General features: G+C 39.6%; 2 protein-coding genes and 1 non-coding gene across 8 annotated transcripts in view; all 3 read left to right on the top strand.

The window, feature by feature from the left end:
- The window catches only part of LOC126377738 (facilitated trehalose transporter Tret1-like), a 214,370-nt gene extending 192,302 nt beyond the window's left edge, over positions 1-22,068 (top strand). The window contains exon 4 of the transcript XR_007567976.1: positions 22,051-22,068. The gene's annotated coding sequence lies outside the window, so the exon portion shown is untranslated. The remainder of the gene's footprint in view (positions 1-22,050) is intronic.
- LOC126377721 (chloride channel protein 2) overlaps positions 1-22,242 on the top strand; it is an 89,717-nt gene that overhangs the window by 32,556 nt on the left and 34,919 nt on the right. The window contains exons 1-3 of one of the 6 annotated variants that reach the window (XM_050025506.1): positions 1,021-1,081; positions 1,669-1,870; positions 21,408-21,567. In XM_050025506.1, the coding sequence (XP_049881463.1) occupies positions 1,787-1,870; positions 21,408-21,567 (244 nt within the window). In that variant the 5' untranslated portion in view covers positions 1,021-1,081; positions 1,669-1,786. The other 5 variants (XM_050025505.1, XM_050025510.1, XM_050025508.1 and 2 more) reach the window with 5 other exon arrangements.
- On the top strand, positions 18,187-18,258 carry Trnad-guc (transfer RNA aspartic acid (anticodon GUC)). Its single transcript has one exon. It is a non-coding gene; the product is annotated as a tRNA-Asp (tRNA).

The raw sequence follows: 22,242 nt of genomic DNA, 5'->3' as shown, positions 1-22,242 counted from the left end.
AGATTTGCCGCAGATGGCATTAACTACTTGGCCGGACAAATGGGGAGCGCTGAAGGCTCTCACCCGGTACAACGTTTAAGACAACAGGCCTGAGGGTGCCCAGTTGGGCGCGAACCTCGGCTCAGGGCGTCGTCTGAGAGGAACGCACTATGTAGTCTTGTGTAATTTTTTATTGAAATTCCTTAGTCTCTGCTTACCCCGGTGGGAAATAGGCGTAAGTTTATTTATGTATGTGAATGTAATATAATATTTTATAGAAGGTTGTCTGAAAGAGTTGTTGCAAGGGATCTCAAAATACTACTTTTCAAAGTATTCATTTAGATACCTTACATGGGAGGGGTTAAAAAGCCACATCGAAGCATTTCATCTAAAAAAGCAATATTGCTATTTGACATAGTGTGCATATAGTATAGACATAGAGATCTGATATTAGGCAGCTAAATTACTCAATTGTATACCAATATTTTGTTTATTTTATTTTTTTTAAAGAACGTCTAGGGCCATGTGCCGAGGTTTTTCTTGCAGCTTCTTTTCCCCTGCTGTACAGGTTGTGAGAAGCTGCAGTAGTTTTAGGCGGATGAGACGTTCGTTATGTAAAAATTGACGATTCAAAGTGTAACTATGTTACCTACTGAATAAAGATGTTTTTGAATTTGAACATTCATGTGCATCGCGTACTTAATTTTATGCGCAAATGTCAAATTGTGAATATTATTTTTTTAGATGAATTGGTTCGATGTCGCCTTCTTTACCCCCTTGTACACAGTAGCAGTTTGTGTTACAGTGTAGAAAAAGATAGATAGATGTACACCTCTGCCTACCCCTTCGGGGCTAGCAGGCGTGATGCTACGATATAATTTTTAGCCTTATAAGATTTAAGAAAAAAAGTACATTAAAAATTAATTATATTATCATAGATCAAGCGCATCTAAGCGACGTGCGTGCGCGCAGCCTTAGGTTTCAGTTTCAGCGGGAAAGAAGCAGGTAATCTGTACCACACCGGTTAGTTTACTGGAGTCTGTGAGACAGGCCACATGGCCTTATGGTCTTAAGGAAAAACGATAAAAATTCGACCAATAAGGTTTCTTATATAAAAGTGATTGAAAATAAAAAAAAAGATATTAGAAAAAATAATAAAAATAAATGTTTTTGAAAAAGTGATGTTCTAAAAAAGTTATTCATTATTATAACTAATTGGATAAAATAACTTTATTTTTTGGAAAGGCCTGAATAAATATTTTTATCCATAGGGTTGGCGCGCGTTCTGGTATAATTTTGTAATGAATTCCATGTAATATCATTCTTTATAAGTAATAAATAACATAACATATTAAAAAGTACCTATTTAAATATCTTTATCTTTGTGTATTAAAATTACATGTACATTTTTATTTAATAATTTCTTTACTTTAATTTAATTTGAAATCAGAATTATCATAAAATTTATACACGAAGAAATAATACTTGTACTAACAAATTCCAAAGACTTTAATGATATAACTTTGCAGCCGGTATTAAAAAGATCATAAATGGCTTATAATATCTCGACGCACTAATGCAAGTTATCAATACATACTTTTTTTTATCACATTAAAAGTTTAAAAAAACAGTACAGCACAGAAGGCGCTCAACCCTAGAGAAAACAAAGTGTATTTATTTTTATTAAAGTAATGTACGAGTTAAAAAAGTAAATTTAATTAAAGTGATGTAAAAATTTAACGACGCTCCAAAGTGGAGTAAAGTGGGATCGAAAGAGTAAAGTGATATCGAAGTAAAGTGAACTAAAATGGTGAAGTGGAGAAAGACGCAGAATCTGGTGTCCGGAGATACTTCCGAGGAGGAGATAGGGCATAGCTACTTAGGCACTCTGGTAAGTCATGAACAGTGTAGTTAGACATGTCGTGGTCAGGTCTTAGAATCGATAATTTAATGATGTGTTCGACCAGTTCATCAAATGGTCATATTTCATGAAAAATAAATATTTAATTAATTTTAAAAATCAAAACTCATAATCAGAAACATACTTCGTCACGTTCAACTAAGCGTTTAAGTCTTTTGAATCTGACCTGGTCCAAACGAACCCATTACACTAGCAAATAATAGAATATCATTCGCTGACCACATCATGATGTAGTTTGGCCAGATCAATAAACACATAACATAATAGCGAGTAGTGTTCGACCATTTCATGAAATGGTCATAATCTGCCAAATGAATTGAAAATACTGACTGGAAACAAGTTCAAGAATAACCTAACGAAATGGCTTATGGACAAATGTCACTATAATTTGAAGGAATATTTTGAACATAAAAATAATTAAATTCTGTAATTTTTTAATTATAAGTATTTTTTCAATAATTTTCTTTTCAATGTACCATTCCTTTATTTTTTATGTATATTTGTACGGCTGCATGCAGGCCGAACACATCACAGCACTGTTATTTGAATTATTTTGCCACCTTTTTTGGATTCTATGTGTCCTCGCAAATAAATTGATTTGATTTGATTTCATGAAATAGCCGACTTAAGTTGTCCATATATTTGAAACTTCAACGTTTAATATTTCAATCAACGTTTGGCCATATCGTTAATGTTGGCGGTGTCCATGTTATGTGGTGTAATAAAAATGCGAATAGCCGATTAATTTCTTAGGTTCAAAGTTATTTACCTAATCAATACTGTCGATAGATATGGCAAATTGTATTCATCGATTATAATATCAATCAAGTTTTAATTATAATCGACACTAACGCCACTACCGGTGGATAATGTTGCTAATTTTACAATATGATTGCCAACGTTTGGCCATATCATGGAGTAATCGTGCATTTGGCTGCTCATGTCGTTAAACTTTTTGTGTTCATTGATCTGGCCAAACTACATCATGATGTCGCCAACGAGTGATATTCTATTTCATGAAATATGACCGTTTCATGAAATGATCAATTCTAAGATCTGAGAGGTTAAAATAGCCACATCGAAGCAATTCATCTAAGAAAGCAACATTGCAATTTGACATTTACGCATATAAAAGTAAGTGCGCAATGCAAACAACTATCAAAAAGCTTCGATGTGGACATTTTAACCCCCCTGGCCACGTCAGAAATACAAACATAGGTGTAATACAACAGAGGTGTAATCCTACTAATCTACACCTGTAAAATGATTCTGTGCTTCGGATCGGAAGGCACGTTAAGCCGTTGGTCCCGGCTATTAGCCAAATCAAATATAATAAATAAAAAATATAATGTTGAAAAAAAATGAAATAAAATAATAATAATAATAAGTCGAGCAGGCGCCATAGTCTCCCATAGCTCCAGTATCCCGGTCCACTAACCCCCAACCCAATAGCCCAGTTCGCTTTGTTCCCATAATCTGCAATAGTCCTACACGAACCGGGGATTGTCTTTGGGTGCACTCCCATAGTGCATACAGGGATAATCACCGGTTGGTGTCACACCACATTTAGATTAAACTGTCTTAAGGGGCCTCTACGTGTTGGCTTCGGCCCCACGCACGCCTTCCAAAAGTCCGGGCCTCCATAGGCCCGAGATATGAAAAAGACATACAATAATAATAATAATAATGAAATATGATGATGATATAATCAAATATAATTATGTGTAAAAATTAAATATGTTTTTATATTGTTTACACTTAAGTTTCTTATGTAAACAACAAACAAGAAACAAGAAACATTTATTTATTTGTTCGTTTTATGTCTAATTATATTGAAAGTTTCACGGCGCATTGGCGCTTCTGCACTGTAAAGTCGTGGAATGTAAATAAGAATAATTCTCAATAAGGGACTTTCCAGGCTACGTTTCTCAAAAAAAATACAGATGGCGCTGTAAAGATTTTCCTTCGTTTAACCTTCTAATTTAACGTATAACCGACATATGCATTTTTTATCTTTGTTTTTGAGTATAAAAGATGACCCTTTATAGGAAAACCAGCTCAATACAGGTTAGGTTACAGAAATCAGAAATCATTTATTCGCTTAGGATAGGTAGGTACAGAGTCACAATATGGTATAAAGCAGTGTTACAGCATCACTATCCTGCTAATTATTATTAGCATGCAAATGTCAAAAATTCAAAAATTCTCTAATACTATAAAAACTATTAGTAATAAGCCACACACCTTCGTAAAGCATTTTTCCGAGTAGAGTAATCTAACGTGTATTGAGCTCGTTTTCCCTTCGCTTCGTTGGAAGTGTATGGGACATACCTAATAGTCTACCATTTATGGTCAGTCACATCTCTAGCATGAGCAAACCAACGCGTCTCAATGTTTGGATCTTGTGATTTAATTAATATCCTAAGTAATACAGTTCATTCAATTATTTGTGTGGGGTTTTATTACAATTACCAGCGCTCCCCACAGGAAGGTCAGACAGGCAGTAGCTTTTGTAAAAAAGCGGACCTGTCAAATCATCAGGTTAGGTAAGCGGACCCTGTGAAAAACGGGATAACGGTAGGGAGACGAAGATTTACAGTTTATTGCAGTATCATATTTGCATTTTGCTTATGTCAACAATATGAACAAACTGCTATTTACATTTGAGGAGCTCGGTGGCGCAGCGGTAAACGCGCTCGGTCTGCGATTGTTGAAGTTAAGCAACTTTCGCAAAGGCCGGTCATAGGATGGGTGACCACAAAAAAAAGATTTCATCTCGAGCTCCTCCGTGCTTTGGAAGGTACGTTAAGCCGTTGGTCCCGGCTGCATTAGCAGTCGTTAATAACCAGCAATCCGCACTGGGCCCGCGTGATGGTTTAAGGCCCGATCTCCCTATCCATCCACAGGGAAGGCCCGTGCCCCAGCAGTGGGGACGTTGATGGGCTGATGATGATGACTGTTTACATTTAAACACATAAACAAAATAACATAAGAAAAACAAGTATATTTTCCTTAAAAAAAAGTTGAGTTTTTTAATGTTTGTAAACACAGGGAAACAGGTAAAGAAAATGTTATTTTGTAAGGATCGATTAACTTTATGAGATGAATTCTTATTTCGAAACCGTTAAGTAATCATTATTTCAAACTAGTCAACCAGGAAGACAAATATGGCGTCCGACCGCAACGCCACCTATCGGATCCAATGAGGAACTTTCTAGAACACGTTTCTCAAAATCAATATAGAGTGCGTTGTACAGTTTTTTATTTCGTTTAGTCTTCTACATACAAAATAAACTGTCTGCAGTTGTCTGTTTTTCCAACTCGTTATAATCTGGAAGTCTTCAAGGCTAGAGTGAATAGGCATTTGCTAGGTAAGCGTGATCCACCTTAAACCACATCGTCACTTACCATCAGGTGAGATTCTGGTCAAACGCATACATACATTAACTCACGCCTATTTCCCACCAGGGTAAGCAGAGACTACAGAATTCCATTTGCTTCAATCCTGACACACTCTTGCTTCCTCAACATTCATCAATCGCTTCATACACGCACGCCGGTTCAGAGTAGATCGTACTAAACATTTTCTAAGGATTTTCAGTCGGAAAATTCATGATTTTTTCCTGTTTTTTTTTTAATTATTTTCAGTTCCAGTTTCATACTTTTGCGACGGAAAATTCCACTTGATATCAACACAGAATCCTGGTCTCAATTATCTCTCCAAAGTTTTCGTTACGATGTCACTTACACCCTGTACCTATAGCATTTTTTTTTCTTTTTTTTTAAATTAAGATGGGTTTGCTCTTGACTCCGTTCTTCCACGAGGAGAAGAAGATGCACGCCTGTATCTCTGAAAACGCACATGTGAAACGTACGCCCTTTGTTTTTTTTTTCTTCTTTTTTTGGACATAACTTATTGTAGATTTGCCGCAGATGGCATTAACTACTTGGCCGGAACCGAAACTTACACCCACTTCTCGCCAGCTATGTTTAAAGTTAGGTATAGGACAGTCTCCGTGGTCTAGTGGTTAGAGCGTTAGGCTCACGATCTGGAGGTCCGGGTTCGATTCCCGATGGGGACATTGTCGAAATCACTTTGTGAGACTGTCCTTTGTTTGGTAAGGACTTTTCAGGCTTGAATCACCTGATTGTCCGAAAAAGTAAGATGATTCCGTGCTTCGAAGGACACGTTAAGCCGTTGGTCCCGGCTATTAGCCGTAAAAACACCTCCACCAACCCGCATTGGAGCAGCGTGGTGGAGTATGCTCCATACTCCCTCCGGTTGATTGATGGGAGGCCTGTGCCCAGCAGTGGGACGTATATAGGCTGTTTTTGTTATGTTATAGGTATGTTACATAATTATTACCAAGCCTTCCTAAATTTTTATACCTGCAATCACCTCACATGACTTTGACGTGGACTTCACAGAAACCTTTACATCAATTATAGTAGCTCTAAGTATATCTAATGATTGTTTAGTATATCAGTTTTGTGATTAGTAGACGAAATTAGCGCGTGGTAATTGGTAAACGAGCGGCCAATCATAGAGATGCGTCTGCGCATATAGCCTTGAAGGTTCGTTGATTGAATCAGTTTTGGTGAAAGTTGAAATGGAAAATAACTTTATTCAGTTCATAATATAGTTACACTTTGAATCGTAATTTTTTACATGATTATATTTTTTGTTGGATGTCTCATATAAACATCGTACAATCACAAAGTGATTTCGACAATATCCCCATCGGGAATCGAACCCGGACCTCCAGATAGTGAGCCCAACGCTCAACGACTGGACCACGGAGGTCGTTATATATATCACGACAAAACAAGATAATACAATTTGTTTAGCTAATTTTAAGCATGCTTTAAAAAGCTTAATAACATAAGCTCACGACTGTATCCCAATTAGGGTAGTCAGAGGTACATCCATCGCAAGAACCACTAATCCACGGAGGCTGTTACCCTGTGTTTTTACCTGTATGCCCTTAAACAATTCCTTAACGGTTTGAATTACTTAAAATTGCTTAACAACTTTCGTACCTATTACCGATGCCGAGATGTAGTTTTCCTTCCTTATGATTAAATTATGTTCGTTTAATTCGCTCCGGGTGTAGGTTCTTTACACAATCCCTTGGTTTTGCCCATAACAATCCGGTAGGTAGGCTGTATTGATTAAAAAGGCGGAAAAAGTAATTTAAAAAAAAATTTAACCGGCTTTAACATATTTGTCTTCTTCTCGTGTGGGTTGTGAGGTGGATTTCCAAACCTCATCAACCCTGGTGTCAGGGTTAGTATTGAGCCGCCAACGGCCCCTGACATGGCTCATGTAAGATCACTAAATCTTTTAAGGGGCAATGTATACGTTTTTACAATAAGATTCCCATTGACATTCAGAATTTGCCTTTCAATTGTTTTAAGACAGTAGTTAAACAAAAACTTTACAAAAAAGGTTATTATAAAGTTAGTGATTATTTAGAAGATATGAATGCATGGGATTAACTGTCTGAGAACTGATATTAGGCAGCTAAATTACTCAATTGTATACCAATATTTTATGTTTATTTTTTAAAGAACGTCTAGGGCCCTGTGCCGAGGTTTTTCTTGCAGCTTCTTTTCCCCGGCTATACAGGTTGTGAGAAGCTGCAGTAGTTTTAGGCGGATGAGACGTTCGTTATGTAAAAATTGACGATTCAAAGTGTAACTATGTTACCTACTGAATAAAGATATTTTTGAATTTGAATTTGTAACGACTACTAACTTACATCAGTAAATAGTTACCGGGACCAACGGCTTAACGTGCCTTCCGAAGCACGGATCATCTTTCTTTCTGACAATCAGTTGATCAGCCTGTAATATCCTATAACCAAACTAGGGATCACAAAGTGATTTTCGTGATGTGTCCCCACCGGGATTTGAACCGGGGACCTCCGGATCGTGAGCCCAACGCTCTAACCACTGGACCACGGAGGCCGTTTAAAAAAATCTTTGTAATAAAAAGTAACACAGTTATCTGCTGAATACAGATTGTTTGATTTACAATTTGTATCCAAAAACAGATGACCAGAGTTGTGTGTTTTTATTTACACCTAAAGACACCCCGGACACTTCATACAAACAACCTCGTTTTACACAGACACCACACATTTACATTATCACACACGCGGATCTGTGTGTGTGACGTCTGACGCCCTTACGATTGCAGGCTAAAGTAAAACCGAGAGGGGGTGAGGTAATAGCTCACCCGCTGGTGGGGGGCGGAGAGTTGCCGTTCTATACGTAGTATTATTCATAGATCAACAGAGGGTTGTGACGCAGAAAGTCACATTCATCAAAAACTCGAGGGTGTTTCCATCGTGTGATATTTAAACTGCTCCTGTTGCTATGAATAAATCAGTTATCGTGAGAATTCCAATATTTACATATTTATCACTTTTATTGTATTACTAAACCCATTTTGATAACACTCAAACTATTCTTTATCACTGCAGAATACGGTTGCTATTGTTCAAACAATATAATTAGTGTTTAAATATTGTTTACACACACCAAATAGTGTTTATTATTTAAAAGTCTAGTGGTTGAGCGTTGGGCTCAAGATCCGGAGGTCCCGGGTTCGAATCCCTAAATAAAAAACTAGCCGAGTCGGTCCTTAGGGTATAATGTATTCATGTAATCTTAAGTTATAAGGAAATTATATTTTATGTTGTTATAAATAAATATCAGGACTGACCATTGAGCTTGGCTCTCACTTCACATTTATGTTTTTGATGGATCACTTTGTCAGCCCTAGTTTGGTTAGCACATTGCAGGCCGATCACCGGATTGTCCGACATTAAGATGACCCGTGATTCGAAAGGCACGTTAATCCATTAGTCCCGGTAACTACTTACAGATGTTAATACGTAGTCGTTACATGAGCCATGTCAAGGGTCTTTGGCGGCTCAATAGTAACCCTGACACCAGAGTTGATGTGATTGGTAATCCATCTCACAACCCACACGATAGAAGAAGAAGGATATTTAATCATCAACCCCTATGGGACTTTTTTAAGAGCCACGCTCTTGTCGTAGTAGCATTCTCCATGCTACTTTTTTAGGGAAAAGTAGAGCAGTGGTTTCTCACTCTGTCTGAAGCGAGTGGGATGGCGCCCAGAGTAGTCTATTTCAAAGCCGTACTAGGACTCCTGTCCTCCGCCTCTGAATAGTACTGACAATTACTGCTGCCCTCTGTCAGGTTCCAGGTCCCTGTGACGCGTCCCTTCCGTCCTGCATTGCCGTACCGATGGCTCCCATCTTCGCGTCGTCATCGTCAGCCCATTAACGTCCCTACTGCTGGGGTATGGGCCTTACCTATGAATGGATAGGGAGATCGGGCCTTAAACCAGCACGCGGGCCCAGTGCGGATTGGTGGTTATTAACGACTGTTAATGCAGCCGGGACCAACGGCTTAACGTGCCTTCCGAAGCACGGAGGAGCTCGAGATGAATTTTTTTTTTTTTTGTGGTCACCCATCCTATAACCGGCCTCTGCGAAAGTTGCTTTACTTCAACAATCGCAGACCGAGCGCGTTTACCGCTGCGCCACCGAGCTCTTCGCGTCAATCAATCAATTTTCATCGAAGAGTTTATCTTTATATAAGTTTTACCCAGATGGAGAACAACATACAACAATAACGAATCCAACAACAATATAGTGAACTACAATACTTCATTACAGTCGTCATGTAGCAGTAATTTAGTAAAATCAGTCGATTAGGAAAATGACCGGGCGGTTAAGCGAATGTCGCCGTTAAAGTAATGGCTCACGTGATGGGAACAGTCAGAGATGAGAAATACGTTATTACTTATTATGGCTTGCTTCTCAACGGGGACCGCCGGTTCGAACCCCGGACTTCCACCAATGAGTGCAATTATCTGAAGTGCTATTTTGAAACGGACCGTTGTAAACATAGACAACGTAAGCTCACAACTATATTTTATGTTTATTTATTTTTTTAAAGAACGTCTAGGGCCCTGTGCCGAGGTTTTTCTCGCAGCTTCTTTTCCCCGGCTATACAGGTTGTGCAGTAGTTTTAGGCGGATGAGACGTTCGTTATGTAAAAATTGACGATTCAAAGTGTAACTATGTTACCTATTGAATAAAGATATTTTTGAATTAGAACATCCCAATGGGGTTGTCAGAGGTACAGTCATGAGCAATATAATGTACCTACCCACTTTAGGACTCTGCCGCACTAACATATTTGACATTTAGTGAGACTTACAGTTCAATTTGTCAAAAAAGTTAATGTGACATGGTACCAAAGTGTATACATATTAATGCTCGTGACCGTACATCCATCGTAAGATGAACTAAGTACCTACACGCAACTGAGCTTTCTGTTAGAAAATTAGAGAGATGTCTAACCCTGGACACTCCTTTCAAAATTCTCATTTTTTGCTCTGCCAACCTTGGCTAGACTTCCTTTATCAGCTCAAACATCAAGAAATCCTAAAAGGGATATGACGTAACGTTCCTTATCTTCATAAAGTAGACAAGGAACAAAACACTGCGGTCTAGTTTCGTTGAACTTGACCCTGCAAGTGGTTTGAACACGCGATGCCATGGCACAAGGTGACAGGATGTCTCATGTGAACGAGGCACGGGTCACGTCACGCGTTTTTGTCTTAAGGCATAGAATAAAATAAAAAAAATATGTGGACCTCCCAGTAAGCAATCTAATATGCTCGTGTTGGGAGTGACCACGCTGCTTCCGGGGGTTACAATATATATAAATACTTAAACTTAAAAATAAAATAAAAAAGTGAATAGAAAAACTAAAGTGAAATGAAAACAAAAATTTGCATGCATTATCAGCTATTTCAAACAGCAGACTTTGTGTGTGTGTGTGTGTGTGTGTGTGATATTATGTGAGAATAAGGAATAATACTACGTATATAACGGCAACACTCCTCCCCCCACCAGCGTCTGGGCTAGGTTTACCTCACCCCCCCTCGAACATAGTTTAGACTTGAATCGTGACGGCTGCGCGAGGACCGTTGTTTTTATTTGGGTCATAGATAAAATTTATACCACGTGTTTTCCAAAATTTGTGCCCGGTTAATTTGGACTCGCTCCCTATTACATGGGACTTGGAACATAGCTGGCGAAGAGTGGGTATAAGTATACAGGGAGTTAGTGACATCGTAACGAAAACTTTGATGGATGATTCAGACCATGATTCTGAGTTGATATCAGGTGGAATTTTCCGTCGCAAAAGTATGGAATTGAAATTCATAAATTTTCTGACAGGAAATTCCAATTGATTTCAACTCAGAATCGTGGTCTAAATTACCCCCTCAGTATTCTTTGCGGTTTCACTAACACCCTTTATACTTACTATGCATTCTACCTATCCCTTTGGGGATACAGGAGCGATGTTATGGCTTCTGATTACTTGAGGTCCTGCCCACCACCGCAGGAATTACTGGCGTGGGGTTAAGTATTATGTCATACTAACAATAAGATAAAATGAGAAGATATGCACGAGATTGAACGGCCTCTGTTGTCTAGTGGTTGAGCGTTAGGCTCACGATCCCGACGCCCCGAGTTCGAATCCCGGTGGGGAAATATCACAAAAAAATACTTTGTGATCCCTAGTTTGGTTAGGACATTACAGGCTGATCACATGATTGTCCGAAAGTAAGATGACGTCTAGGGCCCTGTGCCGAGGTTTTTCTTGCAGCTTCTTTTCCCCGGCTATACAGGTTGTGAGAAGCTGCAGTAGTTTTAGGCGGATGAGACGTTCGTTATGTAAAAATTGACGATTCAAAGTATTACTTTATTACCTACTGAATAAAGATATATTTTTTAATTTGAATTTGATGATCCGTGCTTCGGAAGGCACGTTTAGCCGTTGGTCCCGGTTATTAATTACTGATGTAAATAAGTAGTCGTTACATGAGTCATGTCAGGGGGCTTTGGCGGCTCAATAGTAACCCTGACACCAGGGTTGATGAGGTTGGTTACCTCACAACCCACACGAGAGAAGATGCACGAGATTCCTTCTCATTTCGCGAGACAGGATGCGCACAACACCTGATACATTTCGCAGACATTAAACAATTGTCCAACGTGGGTGGAGGATGCTCCACGCCGCATCATGGGGCAAATGTGAGGTAAATTTCACAATTACTCGCCACTAACGTTCGTAGGATAGGAATAGGAACAAAGCGACCAGAATCTACTTTTATACAGTAATGACATCGTAACGAAAACTTTGAGGGATGACTCAGACCATAATTCTGAGTCGATATCAAGTGGAATTTTCCGCTTCAAAAGTCACCATCACTAATTTAAGGGTAAAATACAGCAGTGGTTTCCCTCTTGCCTTCCGCCTCGCAGTACTCTGTCTGACGCAAGTGGGATGGCGCCCAGAGTAGTCTATTACAAAGCCATACTAGGACTCCTGTCCTCCGCCTCTGAATAGTACTGACAGTTACTGCTGCCCTCTGTCAGGTTTCAGGTTACAGTCCCTGTGACTTGCCCCTTCCGTCCTGCATTGTCAAACGAAAATAGTTAAGTAGCAAGAATTAACGGCTTTGAAATAGACTATTCTGGGCGCCATCCCACTCGCCTCGCAAAAGTATAAAACTGAAAGTAATTTAAAAATACTAAAGTTTTGATACCTTTTCCGACAGGAAATTCCACTTGATATCGACTCAGAATCATGGTAGGGGTGAGAGCCCTTAGCGCGCCCCATCTCTTCGGCCAAGAAGTTAATGCCATCTGCGGCAAATCTACAATAAGTCACGTAAACACTGCCTTCTATCTACATATTGGAACTATGCAAATTTGTTAAAAAATACCCTCACTTTTATAAAAAACGAAGTGACTTTCCTACACCGTATTCACTTCGACAACAAGGCAGATTAATGTTGCTAAATTCTAGGCTAAAATTACACGCCACGAGCCCATTAGCAATGTCCATTAAAATATATAATAAGCTCCCAAAGTACTTAAGAGATGAAACTAAAACTAATTTATTTATAAAAAATCTAAAAATAATGCTAATTAAAAAGAGCTATTATACTGTAGACGAATTTTTAAATGATAAGTTTTAATTTTAATACACACTTCCTCTCTTCCCTTCAACGTTGCTGTGCCCTACAGGGTCCATGTTTTAGTTCCTGTGCCTATGTAACACCCCATTGTACTACATGGAATGCAATAAATATTTGAATTTGAATTTTAAAAAAAAGATGAGCCTTTTAATTACACACAGGCACAATTACATCTTCCATCCATTATTATTCTGATCAAAATAAAGAGAAGCAATATAGGCAGCAAGGAGTGTGAGACGGGAAAAATTGCGTAACTAACAATACATACTTATATCACCTTGCATTCATATTTACATGTAAATACGTTGTCAATGATGTATAAAATCAGTAAGTCACGAAGTATCACTGACTGCCCTCACCACAGTAACACAATAATTATTCTATTACACACATTACACGACTCATTAGGTACTCTGGTGCGGTATGGCTTACAATTAGCAGAATGCCAACGTTATCCTATACGTATATTTGTATATTTTGTAAGAAAATATATTCGGCTGTCACTTACCCGGTGAAGGTCGCCAGGAAGAAATTGCTTCGGAGCAATAAGACCGCTTAATTGAACAGTTCTTATTCGTTTTATAAACGGCTTCCGTGGTCCAGTGGTTTGAGCGTTGGGCTCACGATTAGGTCCCGGGTTCAAATCCCGGTGGGGACATATCACGAAAATCACTTTGTGTTTGTTTGGTTGGGACATTTCAGGCTGATCACCTGATTGTCCGAAAGAAAGATGATCCGTGCTTCGGAAGGCACGTTAAGCCGTTGATTCCGGTTGCTACTTACTGGTGTAAGTTAGTAGTCGTTACATTAGTCATGTCAGGGGCCTTTGGCGGCTCAATAGTAACCCTGACACCAGGGTTGATGGGATTGGTAATCCACCTCACAACCCACACGATAGAAGAATTCGTTTTATAGATATTTGTATGTTATATTTTTACAATAACGTATATTTGATTTGATTTGAGTAAGAAAATGGCTCCCACTCAGGGATGGTACTGAGAAGTATCGGCGTCCGAAGGACGTAATATACGATCCCGACGACCCGCTTACTCTAGCCATAGAGGCAGCCAATCGCGACAACAAACACTTCAGGACCCCGATAAGGACCCCGCCGGCGTGATCGACGATTTCCCTATTTCAGCGCTTATCGCTATCGACCCACTAGACTCGATTAATTCTTTCAAATGTTCTTCCTCTCAGACGACGCCCTGAGCCGAGGTTCGGGCCCAACTGGGCACCCTCAGGCCTTTTATCTTAAATTTTGTACCGGGCGAGAGCCCTCAACGCTCCCCATTTGTCCGGCCAAGTAGTTAATGCCATCTGCGGCAAATCTACAATAAGTCACGTCAAAACAAATGTAAGAATATGGCGTCCCGGAACAGCAGTGAACTAATCAGTACGTATTATTAACAAAGCGAGCGATTGTGTGAGTAAACGCTCCAGCAATTAATTCACATAACTGAACAGTAATAATGATTCAATTAAATCGCTGTTGCGGTGAACGATTGCGAATTTAAGGCATTCATAATGTCACAAGATGGATTTCCTTAAGATTTTCCTTAAGGTTGCAATCTTATCGTGTGGGTTGTGAGGTAGAATACCAGCCCCTGACATGGCTCATGTAACGATTACTCTCTTACATCAATAAATAGTAACCGAGACCAACGGCTTAACGTGACTTGCGAAGCACGGATCATCGCACTTTCGAACAATCAGCCTATAACAAACCAGGGATCAAAAAGTGATTTTTGTGATATGTCCCCACCAGGAATCGAACCCGGGGCCTCGGGATCGTGAGTCCAACGCTCAACCACTGGACCAAGGAGGGCTTGTCCTTATACGTACGGTCACGAGCATTAATATGTATACAGTTTGGTACCATGTCACATTAACTTTTTCGACAAATTGCACTGTAAGTCTCACTAAATGTCAAATATGTTAGTGCGACAGAGTCCTAAAGTGGGTACATTATATTGCTCATGACTGTACCTAGTAGATTCCCTAGCATGGTAATCTTGAAGTCTAGACTAAAAGGTAATCGAGTAGTATTATGATTAATGTAATTTACAATTCAAATCCTGCTGAGATTTATAATATCTATACTAGACCTTGTAACACCTTGATTTATTTATCTAAATATATAAAAGGAAAAACTGACTGACTGACATATCAACGCACAGTCTAAACGGCTAAACGTAGGCACTTGAAATTTGGAAGGGACGTAGCTTAGGTACCGTAGAGTTGCACTAAGAATGGAATTCCCACGGGAACGGGAATTAGCGGGAAAATCCTTTTGTATGAAAAATCTAAACCGCTTAAGTTAGACGCTTGAAATTTGGCATGCAGGTACCTTAGTTAACTTAAAGCTTAGTTGCAACAGGATATTGCAAAATTCCCACGGAAACGGGAGTTAGCGGGAAGAAACATTTGTATGAAAAAATCCAAACTGCATAAGTTAGATGCTTGAAATTTGATATGCACTCCCACACACACAAAGATCTCTCTTTTATAACACGCCACGCGGACGAAGTCGCGGGCAAAAGCTAGGTATTTATAAAGGTACATACAACACTACAGTGTATCCTAATGCGCTATATGACAAGAAAACAATATAAAAACTAATATACTTACAAAAATAAACAATGCATGAAAAAAAACAGCCTCGGTGGTCTAGTGGTTAGAGCGTTAGGCTCACGATCTGGAGGTCCGGGTTCGATTCCCGATGGGGACATTGTCGAAATCACTTTGTGAGACTGTCCTTTGTTTGGTAAGGACTTTTCAGGCCTCTTCTCAATCAACCGAAGGGGTTATGGAGCATACTCCACCCCGCTGCTCCAATGCGGGTTGGTGGAGGTGTTTTTGCGGCTAATATCCGGGACCAACGGCTTAACGTGCCCTCCGAAACACGGAAACATCTTACTTTTTCGGACAATCAGGTGATTCAAACCTGAAAAGTCCTTACCAAACAAAGGACAGTCTCACAAAGTGATATCGACGATGTCCCCATCGGGAATCGAACCCGGACCTCCAGATCGTGAGCCTAACGCTCTAACAACTAGACCACGGAGGCCGTTGTGTGATGTAAAAACGATAAATCATTGAGTGATATCAGTCAATCATGATTTTTTTATTAAGTCCCCACAAACAGGGCACACGGTATAGAATTAAAAAACCTCTCTTAATTAAACAACAAGGCAAATATACCTCAGATTTTCAGGATAAACCTTAAGAAGACGACCTCGTACAATAAAACGAGCAAACGGCGCGTACGCAGCATTATGTCACTGTAATTTATGAAGGAATATTGGCCGAGGATTTACTTAATTAGGTTGACAAACAGAGTGCGCAAGAGTTAGCAAAGTATTCATATTTACACATTGCGGAAAAAAGTTAAGATAACATAACATATGCACTCACGGCTATGTTTCCAATTGGGGTAGCCAGAGGTACTTCAAATGCACGATGAACTAAGTACCCACGTTTCACCAAACTTTCTGTTAGATCGACGTGATAGGTGGTGAACCGTATCGCCGTCTATAATGGCAAACCCTAACCTTTACTAAGGTTCATCTTGCGATGGCTGTTACTGTCTGCCCCTATTGAGATATAGTCGTGAAATTATGTTATGTTGTGTTATTAGACCGATATTGTAGTCGGTTTATATACACACGGTTTGTAAGCAGAGACGTCCGGGGTAAGATATAGTGACTAAGATTGAGAAGGAAATGTTAAGTTGGTTTAGACACGTAGAGCGGATGAAGGATAATAGGATTACGAAAGCAGTATACTATAAAGCGAAGGTTGGTGGTAGGGCTGGCAGAGGAAGACCTAGAAGGACGTAGTTATGAGCAATATAATGTACCCACTTTAGGACTCTGTCGCACTAACATATTTGACATTTAGTGAGACTTACAGTTCAATTTGTCAAAACAGTTAATGTGACATGGTACCAAAGTGTATACATATTAATGCTCGTCACCGTACATTGACCAAATTGGAGATGTCCTTGGAAAAGATCGATCACAAGGTCAAAATCAAGATCGATCGGTAGTATGATCTACTGTTTTTTTTTTTGACGTGGCTTACTGTAGATTTGCCGCAGATGGCGTTAACTACTTGGCCGGAATGATACTCTGAACCGGGGTGCGTGTATGAAACGATTCTTGAATGTGGAGGAAGCAAGAGAAGTGTGTCAGGATCGAAGCAAATGGAATTTCATAGTATCTGCTTACCCCGGTCTAAAATAGGCGTGAGTTTATGTATGTATCTACCTACAAGTTATCTAGATTATGATCTTATGCCATAGAGTTAAAAGCATTTTCGGAGGTATGTGACCTAACCTGTATTGGGCTGGTTTTCCCCTCGCGGGTTGGAAGGTCAGACAGGCAGTCGCTTGTGTAAAAAACCGGACCTGGGAAATCCTCAGGTTAGGTAAGCGGACCCTGTGAAAAACGGGATATGCTAGGGAGATGATGATGATGATCTATGTCTAAGAGTACCATAATAGTCCAGAGTAGTGGAAACCAGATCCACCAGGTTTATAGCACCGCCCTAAACCCGGCTCTTCACTCATTAATACAATTAACAGTTGCAAGGAAACGTGGGATGCACTATATTTAGTTCACATGCAATGTCTATATTTAGACCAAGACTAATTACTTAGGTATCTTATCTAGTTGGTACTTTGTGTAATAAATCCCTAAGAAACTATATTATATGAGCCATATGAGCCAAGTCTAGAAGGATAAGGTGAGGCCATATTCGCAAAATTACACATTAACAAAGTGTATATTCGCAAAATGCCGCATTCGCAAAATGCCGCATTCGCAAAACGCCACATTCGCAAAATGCCACATTCGCAAAATGCCTTATTCTCAAAATGCCACATTCGGAAAGTGCCGCATTCGCAAAATGTTTTTTCGTAAAATGCGACATTCGCAGTAAATTTACTACGTATAGTACAAATAAGTGACTTAACCGATATAAAGTTATTCATCATCATCATCGCTAACCTAACCTGAAGGACCTCACAGGGAGACTCAAGCGTTCTTCCAACTGAACTATCATGGCTTTGACTCTATATCCTCGTAAAGCCAATACTCGTAATTTAGGTAAATATTCCATTCCTTTGTCGAAATGTAGGAGACAAGTCAAAGACAATAAAAAATTCACAGTCTATTTCACATCTTCGGTAGTATAGTGGTCAGTATCCCCGCCTGTCACGCGGGAGACCGGGGTTCGATTCCCCGCCGGAGAGTGCTTCTTTTTTGTTTAATTTTTTTTCACTACAATATTTTTATATATTTGTTTTTTATAAATCGAACCCAGGCCCTTCAACAGAGCAAACACTTTAAAATTGTAAATAATATATCTTAAAAAGATTTTCGTGATGTGTCCCCCGGGGTTTGAACGCGGGACCTCCGGATCGTGAGCCCAACGCTCAAAACACTGGACCACGGAGGCCGTTAAAACAGAATAAAATTAATAGTTAAGGGGAACTCCCATACCAAAATCGCGATTTGTGTACCTATTGTTGTTTAGCTAGTCAATGGCCCCGATTCCTGCAGACACCGCCTAATTTTATTTTAAGTTATATCCGTCATTTTCATATCCGTCGAAAAGGAAAGGGACGGATGATTCACAGCTCTTAATTTTAGGAAGAATGAGTAAATGAATGAATAACCCGGGCGAATCAAAAGGTACCTCGCTGGTATGCAATCCGTTTGACGTGCTGTCTACTTAACTGTGACGGGTTATTAACGGATGTAAAATTTTTAGACGGTTGGTTTAGATTTGTGCTTAAAATTTACATGTGTTCCATTACTTTTATGCTTGTCGATTACCCGTCCCTTTCCTTTTCGGCGGATAAGAAAATGACAGATATAACTTAAAATAAAATTAGATGGTATTTACAGGAATTAGCACCAATGGTACGGAACCCTGCGGGACCGATTCGCACTTGGCCGATTTTTTAATTTTTTTCTTCAATATTGTTAAATACATAAAATAAGTCAGTTTCCGTAACAATCTTTATCCTCGATCTACCATAATAATAGTATTACCTACAGCACTCGGTTACATAACATCGCTGTGCGTTTTTTGTGCGCGCGCGCTGCAGCAATATGCGCGTGCGTCACTCGTCCCTGACAATGGTAGAAAGAAAGTGTCTTACTTATTTATAGTTTGCTTCAGTTTTATTTTAGTACTTAAATCGATTAACGGCTTCCGTAGTGCAGTAGTTGAGCGTGGGACTTACGATCTGGAGGTCTCGGGTTCAAATCCCGGTGGGGACATGTCACAAAAACACTTTGTTATCTCTATTTTGGTTGGGACGTGACAGGCTGATCGCCTGATTGTCCAAAAACTAAGATGATCCGTGATATTCACGTTGGTGCCGGTAACTACTTACTGATGTAAGTAAGCAGTCGTTACTTGAGCCATGTCAGGGGTCTTTGGCGGCTCAATAGTAACCCTGACACCAGGGTTGATGAGGTTGGTGCCCTTAGGTTGGCAGTAATGCTGATTCTAGTACACACCATCCATGGTATAAGAAGACCAAAGACCAGCGGGCTTAGCACCGTAAGCACGCGACTCTTTCTCGCCGCGACAGAGATCGTCTGTCTCTTTCTGTGCAGTACTGTGAGAGAGTGACGGGTGACGTATGTCGAGGCGAGAAAGAGTCGCGTGCTTACGGTGCTAAGCCCGCTGGTATGCTCAAAACTGACAGCTAACATTTCAAGGTTAGCCCAGCTGACGTCATCCCACCCTGCGTTGCTATTCTGTAAAAATAAATTACCCACGACCAATGTTTTTAATTTACTTTACATTTTGAACTGTTAGTAAAAGATTTACTTACAGTCTTAATGACTTTTATATATGTGACAAGTAAAAGGAATTCATTTTTTCATTTATAAAAAAACATCATAGAATGAAAAATTGAAGGGAAGAGAGGAAGGGGTAGACCTAGGAGAACATTTATGAAACAATTAAAGAAAAGGTGCAGGTCGTGTCGTATCAGGAGGTGAAGGTTTTGGCGGGAAGAAGAGAGGAATGGCGATTACTCCACCGACAAGAACGCAGCTCTTAAAATAAAGAGAGAGAGAGAATAGGAATTAAATACATTAGTCAGTAAATCACTTAATTTTCAGTACTTAATAAAATTTACGTCCTTGGAATGTTGGAGATACAAATTTAATGGTAACACAGTGGTAACACTTACGTCATCAGTGGGCTAGCAATGGCGGCTTGTTATTGTTTAGGATTGAGCATACCTGGTTTTCTTATACCATGCAAATCTCGATGCCTACGCTATCGTCACGGCCTGTAGGCTCTGCACGGTAACCGCGCCGCGCGCGGCGCGAAATATATCGAGGCCTTCGACCAATAGCCGTTTCTCATCTATCTACGTAGATAACATTAGTATCGTTTATTGGTCGAAACGCTCAATATAATTCGCGCCGCGCGCGACGCGGTTGTCATGCAGACCCGGCTGCTCTCGTAGTATACATACTTGCGGGATTTGAGTGCGTCAGAATATTAAAACCTTATTTATAGCAAAACTAATAGGGATAGAATCTTAAGGCTCGTTCAAACAGCTGAAACTAAACAGTCTAAACACGGCTATGTACTGGCTTTATTATCTCTATAAATAATTGCATAGGCATCTTCTTAATTTTTATCTAAAGCCAACAAGCTACTGAGATTATCGGCTGATAGTTACAGCAAACAGACCCTGGTGTGAAGGTTGTGTAGATTTAAGGCATCATTGCTAAATCCACTTTCTTGTTAATTTTTCAGTCGGTTACAAACGCATTCTTTCTAGATTTTTCAAATGAAAATCAAGTCATTTTTTATTTCGATAAATGTTGTTTCATTGTCATAGAATAACGAATAATACTTCGTATAGAACGGCAACTCTCCGCTCCCTACCAGCGACTGAGATAGGTTTACCTCACCCCCCCCCCCCCCCTCGAACATAGTTTAGTCTTCATCGTATGGCGTCACTCATACGATTGAAGACTAAAGTAAAAGGGGGTGAGGTAAACCTAGCTCAGCCACTGGTGGGGAGCGGAGAGTTCTATGCGTAGTATTATTCCTTATTCTATGGCCGGGGAATTCCGTGGTTTCTGTCTACCCTAACGGAAATAACCGTGATACAAATAAATTTACGTAAAAATTGACGATTCAAGAAGTGTAACATAGTTTACCTTATGAATTAAGATATTTTTGAGTTTGATGAATAAATGTAGGTAGTACATATATCCTTCCTTTACCCTCCCTGCCTTCCTTTCCTTTTTTTGTGTCTTCCTTTTTTCCTTCTTTTTTCCCCTTTTTTTAAGTACCATACTCAATGGCAAAAATGATTGTGATTATAATTTCTTTTATGTCCTTCTTCTTGTATTCCAGATGTATGGTCGCTACCAGCGCGACCTCAGTGAAGCCGCCAGAGAAGAAGCGAGAAGACTCAGAAGGTTACGGAAGAGGAGAAGAAAAGACGACAAATTACGACAGAAGGAGTTAGAAGCCAGCGGGAAGCGACCGACGGGGAAATTCTTTAAGGTTTTAGGTCAGTAGAGACTTACTAGAATACTCTAGCCACGGAAAAGAAGACAGAAGTTGACCGCAGTCGCCGGTTCAACCCCATTCTCTTTTACTACTACTCCTGCAAACAGACTACGATAGCTCTACTGCTTCTCAAATTCCATAGCCACTTTACCGACAATGTATACAGAGTGTTAGTGACAACGTAACGAATACTGAGCGGGATGGTTCAGACCATGATTCTGAGTTGATATCAAGTGGAATTTCCTGTCGGAAAATTCATGTTTTTTTTGTGCTTATAATTTTCTGTTAAGTAGGTATATACTTTACACTACTACTTACTACACTTTACTTACTTTACTTCACTTTTTTTTGTTATACTTTTTTGTTTTACTTTACTTTTTATGGGCATCGCCTGAAATAAATGCTTTTTATTTTTATTGTTTTTTGCGACGGAAATTTCAACTTGATATCACCTCAGAATCATCGTCTGAATCGTCCCTCAAAGTTTTCGTTACGATGTCACTAACAGCCTGTATTTAATGTGATAGGCTGCAAGTTTATCGTTACTTTCGTAAGATATTGCATACAAAAGTGTTTTTCTTTTTATAAATAGCCGATCATACTTACGTTTTTAGCTAAGGAGGGATCTCAGGAGTGGTCCAGTGGTTGAGCGTTTCGCTCACTATCCGGAGTCCCC

This window comes from Pectinophora gossypiella, chromosome 24 (assembly GCF_024362695.1).
Source record: "Pectinophora gossypiella chromosome 24, ilPecGoss1.1, whole genome shotgun sequence".
NCBI lineage: Eukaryota > Metazoa > Arthropoda > Insecta > Lepidoptera > Gelechiidae > Pectinophora > Pectinophora gossypiella.
Note: the sequence above shows the minus strand (reverse complement) of the source record. Positions and strands in the feature narration are given on the sequence as shown.